The sequence below is a fragment of the Scomber scombrus genome, chromosome 3 (genome assembly GCF_963691925.1).
Source record: "Scomber scombrus chromosome 3, fScoSco1.1, whole genome shotgun sequence".
In the NCBI taxonomy this organism is placed as follows: Eukaryota; Metazoa; Chordata; class Actinopteri; order Scombriformes; family Scombridae; genus Scomber; species Scomber scombrus.
The window spans coordinates 19,934,724-19,947,506 of NC_084972.1; the positions used below are offsets into that span (position 1 = coordinate 19,934,724).

At 36.5% G+C, this 12,783-nt stretch overlaps 1 protein-coding gene across 1 annotated transcript; it reads right to left on the bottom strand.

Moving 5' to 3' along the window:
* Positions 1-4,219: 4,219 nt before the first annotated feature.
* Positions 4,220-9,654, bottom strand: si:ch73-361p23.3 (integumentary mucin C.1). The gene is made up of 7 exons (XM_062445251.1): positions 9,318-9,654; positions 7,177-7,284; positions 6,811-6,942; positions 6,635-6,701; positions 6,223-6,505; positions 6,053-6,173; positions 4,220-4,560 (listed from the first exon to the last, which is right to left on the bottom strand). Exons 1-7 carry the CDS (start codon positions 9,652-9,654, stop codon positions 4,475-4,477), a joined length of 1,134 nt encoding a protein of 377 aa, XP_062301235.1. The 3' UTR covers positions 4,220-4,474.
* Positions 9,655-12,783: the final 3,129 nt, after the last annotated feature.

Here is a 12,783-nt window from a genome sequence, read left to right on the forward strand (position 1 = left end):
TTTACATTATGGTCACGCGTCAAAACTCGAGCGATAGCGCGACAGATTCTCGTTTGCCGTGCAACAAATTTGCGTTCATCTTGTTTGGTGTGAACGCCCCTTAACTGATGTGCGGGGTGTGGCTAACTGGCAGGAGTGGAGCAGAGGTGGGGTGACTGCAAATTTACCAGAGTTGTAGGAAAATAAGAGCAGAACTGTGACAGTAATAGCTTGTAAAAATATAGCGTTTTGTAATATGCTTGGTGTTTTGACAGCATGCTATCAAAAGCTTCCCATTTCTTTTTTCTGTTCCATTTTGTTTGTTTGTTTGTTTGTTGATTTAAATTGCAGTGCCTACAACAATAATGAGTGAGGCATAGCATTGACTCACTCGAGAAGCCAATAATCTGAAAGACAATTACAAAATTCCGAACATGACTCAGTTTTGGTTACTGGAAAACCTGCAATTTAGAGGGTGTGAACACAGTAAAAGCAACATCTGTATAATGTAAGTTATCCAGTACAAACCCCTGCAAGTAAGTTTAGTCTGCTGCAGACTTTTTACTGATGCAGTTGAGGTTTCTTAGGTTAGGCTTCTGTAATATTTGTACTGGGTTTTTTGTTGGTCAGCAGTACGTGATGCACAGCATTAAGCACCTGCATGCTAAGCTTGTACATTTCCAGTATGAGGATGCAGCTTCTAAGAATATGCAGTTTAGTGTAGGTGTAGTGTGATTGGATTTGTTGAAATAGTGAATACAATGAATCAAATTGTTAGGTTAAATGAAAGAAAATGAATCAGCAATAATGTTGAAAGTCAGCTGATGATTTAAGTCATTTATCATGCAAAAATGCCAAATATATGCTGACTGCTTCATATTGTCAGTTGTACAACACAAGCAATGTGGAGACATTTCCTTGAGCTCAGGAAGTCTTCTGTCATTTAGATATACCACTCAGTAAATTGATGAATCATAAAATAATAAACAGATTAATCTATAATGAAAACAATCATTAGTTGCAGCTGTGTTGAGTCTTATCGAGGTGTTACGGGTTTCAGTGAAACACTGATCAATCACAAAGCCCACTTCATAGCTGATTATGTGCCTATGCTGACTCATCCAGTAAGCTCGCTAGTATGTGATATATTAATAACAGCAAAGCCCACCCAGATAGCAAAATTGTTACGGCTCGGATCCGGCCCACACCTGACACTTGCAGCTCTTTCATCTGGCCCTTATACCACATAGAATGATGGCACTTGAGTGGTACGCGCCTGTTTCCTAGTTCTGGGCCCCAAGCAAGTAATAGCAAAGCAAAATGTCAACCAGGAAAAACGAAACCAGAACTGGCCCCCATCCAGAATACACATGCGAGAGCCCTGCATCTTTACCATAAAGGCAGACCTTTAATTTGGGACATTTGGGCCATATTTGCTATTTTACGTGTGGGTCATTTCAGCCTCACATCTATTTTGTCCATGCAAGAAGAAGGCCAGCAGTGCTGCATCATTGCCTGAAGTGGCCCACTTCCAGAGGTGGCAAAGTACTCACATTTTGTACTTAAGTAGAAGTACTACAGATACTTGTGTAGAAAAAGACTCTGGTCAACTCCTTTACTCAAGTAAAAGTAAGAAAGTACAGGCTCTGAAATGTCCTTAAGTACCAAAGTAAAAAGTAAAAATGATTTTTTTTTACCGTCAATGATACACAATACCTCTCCCGATAACTCGACAAAACGAAAAAGTGGGCTTCTTTGTCTGAGGCCCCCCAGTCCCTAGGATCGCCACTGCCGGACTATCACAGACTGTTATAATCGACCTCTGTAAAATGTGCACAGTGCACAGCATGTGTTGGTCATATTTCTGCACTGTCTGCACACATTGTAGGACTTTCATTCCAGTAGCGGATTTCGATGTGGGCAGCCAAAAGAAAAAAAAGATGGGTTTTCTATCGCTTATTTACACGTCATGTCTTTCTTTTTATAATGTCACCAAAGTTGAAAGTAACGAGCCTGTTTTGACAATGTAAGGAATACAAAGTAGAGATATTTGTGTTCAAATGTAGGGAGTAAAAGTAAAAAGTCGTCAGAAAAATAAATACTCAAGTAAAGTACCTGGAAAATCTACTTAAGTACAGTAATGAAGTACAAATACTTTGTTACTTCCCACCTCTGCCCACTTCCATATGCAGTCTGTTTGCTATGCTCATGTTAGATTATGACCATATTCAATGTAGCCTATCACCAAATCATGTGTTTTGGTTAGTGTATAAGTGACATCCCCCATCTGAAATTCTCACCCATCAAAACCTCTCACAGTCCTTTATATACACACACAACCACATGGTCTCATTTTGTAAACCTCCTTCAGCGTGTGACGTACATTAAAGGTTACAGTACTTGTAGAACACAACAGTAGTAAATGTTAATCATCGTCATATAGCCACATTATGTCACATGACGCTGTCAACGGAGTTGCCTTTTTTACTGCACAGTGTGCTTTGTGGTGAGAGTAGGTGAATGACATATGCAGAGTCTTCAACATTTCAATATTGTATACCAGCTTATTAAAGGTTAAAGTATGGCATTTGATGGTTAGATACAGAAAGCAGCACCCAAAACCCAACACTGAAGACCGTTCTGTCCCTGTGAAATCTGATAATTACAGAGCAAACACACCTTCATATGGAATATATATATATATATATATATATACATATAAATATAAATGTTGACAGAATGCAATATTCTTCCTACCTTGGAGAGTTTAATGTTAAATGTTAAATAAATTGATCATAAGTAATTACAAATGTAAAAGTTTTCTTTCAAAAGTTTGACAACGTGAGCTGCACTGGTTTTCTGAAGGATAAACAACACTACTGCCCAACAGTATGTAAAATGAAAATATAATTAGCTATTAACTATAATCAGCATTACAGAATACAATATACATAAAATGTAAATAGTGTTTAAATTTACATATATATATGTACAAAGTGTGTGTTATGTATCATTATAGTTGGGGGTATTTGCACTTGTTCAAATCATTTGTTTCTGTACTTTACAAAGGCAGCGATTTCCACTGAAACTTACCTTGAAAAGGTCTGTATATTTCTTTGAAACACCACACCGACTTCCTGGCTCACTGACGTTTACAGAAAGTGGACTGCACTGTATTTGCATACTCTCCTCTGTACCACATGTTCATGTTCAGTTAGTTTAGTTGCATGAAAAGTCAAGTTTATTTAGAAAGTCTTTATTCATACACTCTCTGGACATCACAATGCAATTTGACAACAGAAGAAAAAAAATTACACAAAAAAACAAACAATACAACAATACAAAAAATCCTCAATATATTTGTTTGTAGCCAGCTACACACCAAACTACCTGTGCTCTGAAGGCTTGTGTGACTGATTTGTTGGCACAACATAATCAAGTAGGAACAATGAGGGCACGCTTTCATGACTCCTCTGACTACACTGATCTGGGGAAAGTCTCCAGTGAGGTATAAAGAAAAGAATATGAAACTCCTCACATTTACATCAGTCTTTCCAAAGCCTGAAATGAAAACATGCATGAGATGAAGTGGGAAAAAGAGCACATTTAACTCCACAAGGGGAACTTCCCCAGCCCCCACATAGAACTGAAACCATGTTTTTTGTTTACTGCTCTCAGTTAAACAGAGCTGCCACAGGACGAACAGTGCTAACAAGCAAATCATGACAAGTATATCAGTGTAAAATATCAAAGTGGTGTTGATTGTTATTACCTTTACTGCAATACTGCTCATACTGTTTATTTCTCAGAAACATGTCATTTGCCCCTATTAAACAATATTATATTATACAACATCATAAGCAGCAAAATATATGTACTGTGTGTGTGTGTGTGTGTGTGTGTGTGTGTGTGTGTGTGTGTGTGTGTGTGTGTGTGTGTGTGTGTGTGTGTGTGTGTGTGTGCGCGCACGCATGCATACGTGTGCTTGTGTGTGTTCCTTTTAGCAAAAGAAACAGGGTTTACTTGAAAATATGATAATGATCTCTAAGGTCATTGTACAACATCTGCATCCAAATTGTGTAAGGTAATAAATATTAAGCTAACACACAAAAAGCAAAACATTTTCTGAGTAAAGTTTACTTACTGAAGTCGGCATATCAGCTTAAGTAAAGCTACCTTATACTCCAAACTGGTTTACGTACGGTTTAAGTAACAAAAAGTGAGGCATTATACACACAAATTGTTGCGATAATTCACTAATATTCTATTAAAACAGAACAAACAAATGTCAAATATTGACCACACATATTGCAGACTGGGCATGCCTGCTATAAAAAGAAATGGTTTGCTAAAGAATTTTTTCTGCTGCATTTTCTAATGAAACAACATTATAATAATAATAATAAGATAAATATCTGTGATCAGTCCAAAATTATGGATGTAATAATAATCTGATCCAAACTTCACAGTATTACTTGACAGATTTAGTTTCACCTCAGGGCTCCCCTGGATTTAGTTTGAGAGAGGACAGACTGTCATCGCCGCTTTCCTCAACTGGCCTCCGACACAACAGATCATTTGCTGGAACCAAACATGAAAGCAAAAGTCAGTATTCACGACATAGGCTGCTGTATATCCATAGTTAATAGCCATATCCCTTGTTTTCTTGCTATTTTAAAAGAGGAAGATACAAGTATTTGCTTTTACAGAGCCAATAGTAAACAATTTAATGTGAACCATAATAATACAATTAAAACATTTTTAACAATTCTACAACAATGGAAACCATTCGTATGCGTAGAAATGTGTTTAAGCTATAAAATTATTTTTTACTTTTATGTGCAAGGGCTTCAGCGTTCAAAGGAATAGTAAATTGTTTATGCAAAGAAAATGTTGCCAAACCATAAATAATAAAAATTACGACAAAACAAAAATAACAGTAATACAAAAAAGACCATAATAATAGTATAATGACAAAATTGTGTTTCACGCCAGGAAAGGCTTGAATTCATCACCTGACTTCCAGCAATAGCAGCGTATAGGCTGCAGCTTTCTAGCCCTTTATTTGTCACATCTCACTGCACACCTGGTACAGTGCACACACACAGATACCCAAAGAAACACACACACACACACACACACACACACACACACACACATATCGACATAAACACACACAAACAGAGACACACACACACACAGACACACACACACTCATATCGACATAAACACACACACACACACACACACACACACACACACACACACACACACAGCTAGGTCACTTCCTGGGACATTATATTGATTTCCTGCAAATTTACCCTGACCCTGACCATGAGCTTTACCTAATAACCTCCATAACACCTAAATTTGTCGTTTTTACACTTTAACTGTTGTTCAAATTAAACTAACAAGATAATAATGTGTTAACCTTCCTATTGTGTTCAAAAAGCTTTAACACACTTTATCTACTTTATACCACATTTAACTTACAATGTACAAGTCGTTTTTAGTTTAAAATAGGCACAATTTATGTATTTTATTGCTTGTGATGAACATGGCAAATATATCATATGACCATGAAAGGCTATTGATTGACAAAATAATGCCCCAAAACACTTGTTCGTATTTTCTTATACGCTCAAATGAATAAATGGTATGTTTGTTGTTTTATGGGTCCAAATTGACCGGTTTACTTGAAAAAAGTTGTTAATACATATCATGTGCCAGGTGTGTGGTGTGATGTGAAAAATAAAGCATGAGAAAGCCCCAGCCTATATCCTGCTATACAGCTACATATACTTTTGGTGACAAATTTCAGACTAAAGACCTATTAATTGGGGACAGCATGTCCAATTTAGTACAAAAGCTCTGTCCCCAATCCGGAAAAAGCTGATATTTTTGGCAGTGGTTAAGGTTAGGGTTAGGTCTACATTAATTGTGTCATATTTATTGTAAAAACATGACAGTGGTATCACTCTAAGCTAACTTTCAGCAAGAGAGCAAACAGCACAGCCCATTTCCCATGAGCTTGTGCTTAAAGTAGGGAATCACTCTTAATTCTGTTACATACTTTGCACTGCTGGCTTTCTCTGCTCACAAAGAGTGATGTGAAGTTTGCAGGTCACAGCGGTCAGAACAAGCAGTCCAATAATTCCAAATATGAGAAGAGTCATACCTAAAGAAGAGGCAAGCTACGAGTTACTTAATATTACATTTAAACCTAGGTGATCAAATGGAAACAGGAAATGTTTTACCAATGTGGTTGCCTGTGTCAGGATTAACTTTGTTTGGTGAAGTAGAAGTCGAAGTAGCTGTGGTGGTGGTGGTGGTGCTGGCTGTGGTGCTGGTAGTAGGACCCCGATTTATCTCCTGAGTTTTGGCCCCCTCATGTGGACGCTGGGATTGTAAGTGCTTGATTACAGAGGTAATTTTGTTTGATGTAGGAGCTGTAGTGCTGTCAGTGTCACTCTTACAGGTGACATCTGATTTGTCAGTGCCACTAACACTCACACCTGATTTGCATCTAGGATGGAAAATTAAACACAAAACAAAAACACTGTAAAAAAATTGGGTATCTGCTTTAGAAATGGTCAAGATTACAATTTTTGTATTGCAGTACATGTGTTAAAACACTAAAGTAGAGTGAACATACTCTTTCCATTTTTGACAGGGTGAATTGATAGCTTTGCTGAAATTTCCGTTTTCACATTTTGAACATTCTGCCAAGAAAACAAAGTAGTTTTTAAAAGACAGTTTCATTCATTACTTTAAGATACCTTTTCTTTTCCTTTTTTTACGCATTTGGTGTTGTGTGATTCATCTCCATACCTGTCCCTTTTAGTCCAGATCCGATGGGACAAAAGCAAGAGGCAGGATCCTTCGCCCAGGGAAGAAATCCGTCACGGCACTTACATTCTGCGTTCCTCAATGCCGTACACTCTCGAACTGTAATCCCAGCTTCTACAATAACAACAAAAAACCAAACAGACATCTGTTAATTAAAAGGGGGTTGAGACTTGTACTCTGAAATTTGGACAGAACAAGTAGCTGTCCTTTTTTTAAAAAAGGACAGTTTTTGCTCTATCAGCAGATTCATTAGTAATTACTGTGTGATATAAGACATATAGTAGGTTTGATCAGGTATTGCTCACAATACAATTTTTTGTGAAATAAATCATAAGATTAAACACTTACTTTCATCACAGACTGTACATACTTGGCACCTTTGGGAATCATTTTCCACAGGCTGGAAATGTCCAGTAGGACAAGCTTCACAATCTTTTGACTTGCTTAGTCTTTGACCTTGAATTTACACATAAAGAATGAGAGCACATTGTAAAGCCAAAATACAGTAGTAAAATTACAGTAAAGTACAAGAAAGTCACATTTTACCTTTTGAACAAGTCTTTGCATCCAAATCAACAATGAGTGCATAAAAAGTTAGAGTAAATATGAGCAATTTAGGCAGGGCCATGGTCAATATATCAGTGCCGACAAGACTCACTGAGTGTTTCCTGTGAGAAACACTACACACTATGAGAAGGAGAAGTACGGCAAGCCGGAAATGATCACATTTAAAGGAGGGCACCCACGTTTTGGTTTTTTTTCATTTGACAATGAATCATGCAATCAAGTCTTTAACTGATAACTGATAAACACTTTTTTTAAGCTGGAAACATTTAAATATAATAAATCCTGAGTTCAAAGCTTATAATATATTACAGTGTAAGTGGATATCTGCCATATTTACAGTCTTCTTTAGCATAAAATTCCCTCTTTGTGTTTTCTCACACATTGTTTCCCTGTCGAGCTGCAGCGAAAAAATAAGGTAATAAAAAGACAACTTTTGCACAAAAGACTAACATTGAAAGATCTACTGATATGACTAATTTGAACAGCTGACTAATTTGAACATCAATATAAATAAGAAATGTCAAGGACTGTTTACAGAAATGTCACCAAGTGCTTTTGTGTTAAAAAGAAATCATTTTACTTGTCTGAAACAAAAACTTTCTCACAGTGGATGTTGTCAGTTGTCATGGATATGGAGATGTGGTTGAAATCTCTGGAAAAAGTTAGTTTACATGTGGGCCAGTTAAGATTTGGTTTGTCAAATAACTGTTTGGGTGAAGAATTAACTTTCACATTAACACTTTAATTGTTGTTATTTACCATGTAGTTTTTCATCTAAAATAGCAGGGGTTTTATTTAGTAAGTGTAAATAATGTATGTTACCTTATATAAACATTCATTTCATATTTCTATCAAATGTTTAGTATGACAGATGCTTTGGTGACAAGTTGCTCTACTTCTGCATTATGAGCTGAATGTGGTTTTTCAAAGACTATAATTGTTTCTACTTTCCTGCCATGAGGAAGTAAGATAAATGTGTAACACTGTGATAGACTTCACTGTTGATAGTTTATAACCGTAGTTCAAACCCTTTCTGTTTGACATACTGATTAACCACGATATGCGTCATTGATGATGCTTGTAAAATCATAAAGTCTGTTGAGTTATCTTGAAAAACATGAAATAAATAATCACAAAATTAATTAAATACATTTTTCAGGATGCTCTTTATTCAAAAATGATGCTAATTTTCCATCGGTGAAAACTCCTTCTCCATAATAACTTGATATAATAACATGATAAGTTTCTGCTGCAAAGTAGTTGCGGGATTTTTATTGTCTTTTTTTAAACTGCATCAGCAGGTTTGTTACCATTTATCTGGGGGGTTTTTTTCCTTCCAGGAAAATAGGTAATATGGTTTAGCCATCGGAAATTGTGCAGCTTTATGCTGTTTTGCAAGTAAGAACAAGAGTAAGTTCCTTTGCGTGCAGATGGAAACAATGACATATTCTAGATTAATCTGCAAGATACAACTACACAGATGCTAGAGCCTTGTCTTTAAAACGGATGTGTTCAAACACCGCCACTCACATTTTTTTTCAAGTGGTTAAAATTAAATTAATTATTTAATTAGAGCATCACAAAACTGGTGAATGGTTAAGATCTTTAGGTGATCTGAACATAAACTAATATACCACGCAGAAAAAGTAAAATAAAAAGTTTCTGCCGGTGGACAGAGCTGTTATCACCAATCTGATATGGAGTTAATTTGGTGGCAAAAAAAAAGGCCATTCTTTCTTTGATTTCTAACTTCAAGTGAGTTTGTTTTCTAAGGAATTGTTTTCTCTTCCAAACGAAGCTTCATAATTTGTAGAGAAGTGAAACTGTAGATCCTGTTCTTGTACTTTTTCAACATAGCCCTCGCTTTCATCAAACATCTGACAGCTGCATCTGTCCAAAAGTAATAAAGTTAAGAACGTGACGTGATGTGGTGTGGCGTGGCGTGGCGTGGCGTGACGTAGTGTGACGTGACGTGGCGTGATGTAACGTGGCGTGATGTGACATGACGTGGCGTGGCGTTGCAGGGCGTGGCGTGGCGTGGCGTGACGTGGCGTGATGTGGCGCGATGTCGTGTGGCGTTACGTGGCGTGGCGTTACGTGGCGTGACGTGACGTGACGTGACGTGGCGTGACGTGGCTTGACGTGACCTGGCGTGACGTGGCGTGACGTGGCGTGGCGTGGCGTGGCGTGGCGTGACGTGACGTGACGTGGCGTGGCGTGGCGTGGTGTGGCGTTACGTGGCGTGGCGTTACGTGACATGGCGTGACGAGATTTTTCTGTGTGTATAGATGTGTCACATCAAAGTAAAATTTGCGGTGACATACAGTTCGTGTTCTGTTTTTTTACACTTGAGCACATGTGGTGATACAGCCATACTGTGATGTTCCACTTAGACCTGAGGTTAGCTGCACCTGCAGTATAAATGGGACATCTCAGTGCAACTGTTAAAAGTTTAACACACGCTCAATGTGATTTCACACAAAAATACACTTTTAGGTTCTCATAATTTTGCCATAAGATTAGGCCTATGTTGAATGAATGTTGTTTTCTGTCTAGGTCCACACAGCAAAGAGGAATCATTATCATTTGCCCTTGTGTTGGAAAAGTTTTCAAAGAGGGATGACGTTAATAGATGAAACTTGAAAGGTCACTACAAATGAGTCAAACTTGCCCCATCATCTTGTCCATATTGCAAAAGCACAGTAAACCAACCTTGAGGACACTGGGACTGCACCCAGGGTGAGACAACAGAGATGAAGATATAGATACACAGTATACAGACAGTAGCTGCTGTCTGGATACCAGAGCTGCGGTTCCAGTTTGATGTTCTGATGGGAAAACTGGACGTATGTGCGGCTACGACACACTTGATTTTGAATTATAAAAACTATTCTTATCCTCAGTTCTCACATCTTCGAATTCTCATTTTACATCTCTGTAAATATTTAATGACTTTAGTTACTATTTAAGAATTATGTTGCTTCAGAAAACATTATTCCCTGAAGAATAATATATATATACATCATTATAGTATTTAACTATCATTAAAAGGTTTTTGTTGAATGTGCTTTACAGTATAATTAATTTAATGTTGTCTCATAGCCCCACGTTTCTGTTGTACAGAAGATCAAATCTGACCATTTGTTGTTTTGTAGACTTCATTATTATTAATTATTTCATTATTATATCTGGCAATATTAAGAGAGTTATTAACAGACTTTTCCATTGATCATAGGCTCAAAACATGGTACTTTTTGACTTGTAACAGAAGGCGTGTATGTGTGGCGGTTTCATGCTCTCCAGAATAGAAAGTATTTGTGCAAAGTTTCTGCTGCAAAGTAGCTGAGGGATTTTTAGTGTCTGCATCTTTCTGAAATGCCATTGATTGTTAATTATTATGCCAACTGATGTTGTAAGATCACTCTTACGACAACAATAAGCGGCGCAAGTAATAAGTAATAATAAAGTGATCTTCTAAAGCATATTCATTTTAAAACAAACTTACGATGTACTTCCACCATGCTCATAAAAGCTTTTGCTGTTTCATGTTTTTTCACCAGATTTCAAGTAGATTAAAAGCTTCTGCACACCAGATGTAATGTGTTTCTTTGTTTCTTACAACACCAACCACATTAATGTGAACTAAAGTCCCAATCTCTATGGTTAGTATGTTCTAGTTGGCAAGGTTGAAAAACTAACATTGACAAAATCCAAGAAAACAGATACCACAGTAAAGGTAACACCATTTGACTCAAAGAGCTGTACAGAGTAAAAACATCACAGTAATGACTGTACATGCCAAACAGCTTGTGTTTGTGCTTTTGTGTTTACCAAGAAAATGCAGATAACTGAATGTGCATGTCCCATTTCCCTTTAGTCTGACGCTGAGCTCACTCAGCTGGTATATGATACCAGTAACTTGTGGCTTTTAAGTCAATAATAAAATAAATTCACTGCTCATTACATAAGCTACACCTGTCAGATTGAATCTTATTAGATCCGTCTCTTAGACACTTGACAGCCAACACCTAAGTACATTTACTCAAGTAGCCTCATACTTAAGTTTGAAGTACTACTTCTTATTACTTCTACTCCACTACAATTTGAAAAGAAATATTATACTTTTCACTCCACCACTTTTAAGTCATAGATCAACTTCTAGTTACTTTGCAGTTTCATGTTATTAACACAACACATTCTGATGTATTTTTATAGATTAAGCGACTCAGCAGTACGTAATTTTTTAATAATCATAATCCATAATCTATCTATATTCTGAAATGGGCCATTCTGTATGTTCAGTATAGTACTTTTGATACTTGATAGTATAAGTAGTATAATTTGATGCTAATACTGTACTTTTGGTACTGTACTTACTGTAGGTAAAATTTTGAATGAAGAACTTCAACTTGCCACAGAATATTTATATAATGTGGTATTTTTACTTTAACTTAAGTTAAAGATCTAAATACTTCTGCTACTACAAGCAATAAATACTACATTTTATCATTAAAGATTAAAAAACTGAATTGGTTTTACTGTCACACTTTCTATTGTCTTTACAGCCAAAGAACAGCAGAGATTCATTTTAAATCTGTGATCTCGAAAGCTAAAGACCACATCAGAAACCTTAGTGTAATCATGGATTCTGGACATAAAGCCAAACTTTATCACCTACATCAAATCAATAACAAAGTTTGCATACTATTATCTGAAAAAACTGGGGGAAAAAAGCATAAATCAGAGGATTCATGTCCAGGTATTTTTATATTTCCAGCAGGTTAGTAATTTCTAAATGTATTATTTATATTTCACTGTCCTCATCTTCATTTTCTTGTTCGGTACATTCTGTCATTGCCTTTGTGTGCAAAAATAAACTTGACTTGTCTTCTCAACTGCATTTGTTTGGTTTAATTGTTTAATGTTGTGGTTTCCCTCTCCTTTGCAGTCAAAGTGAAAAGGTAAAAATGCCAGCTCCAAATTACACTACCAATAGATTAAAAACAACCAAAATAAACAATCCCTATTAAAATAATAATCTGCTTTATTTGTGCTGCAGCTTGACTTTCGGGCTGTTGTTTGATTGAGTACAGCGTATAGATTAAAAGAAACAAAATGAAACATAGTTTCATAGTGTAAGCGCTGTAAGCCATATGAAAGTTGTATTTCTTGAATTAAGAAGTTTCAGTATGATCTGGTTTAGGAAAAGCAAAAGCTAATTATGTAATCAGTGTTAAATTATCAAAATCATAGAGAGCAAATATCAATAAAGAATAACAACAGCACTGGGATCAGGAGATAAGGGAGAGACATTTACATTCAATTGAAAACAGAGGAGATGGTATAAGACACAGGAGAGAAAAAAGAAAAAAGAGATTGTAATAACAT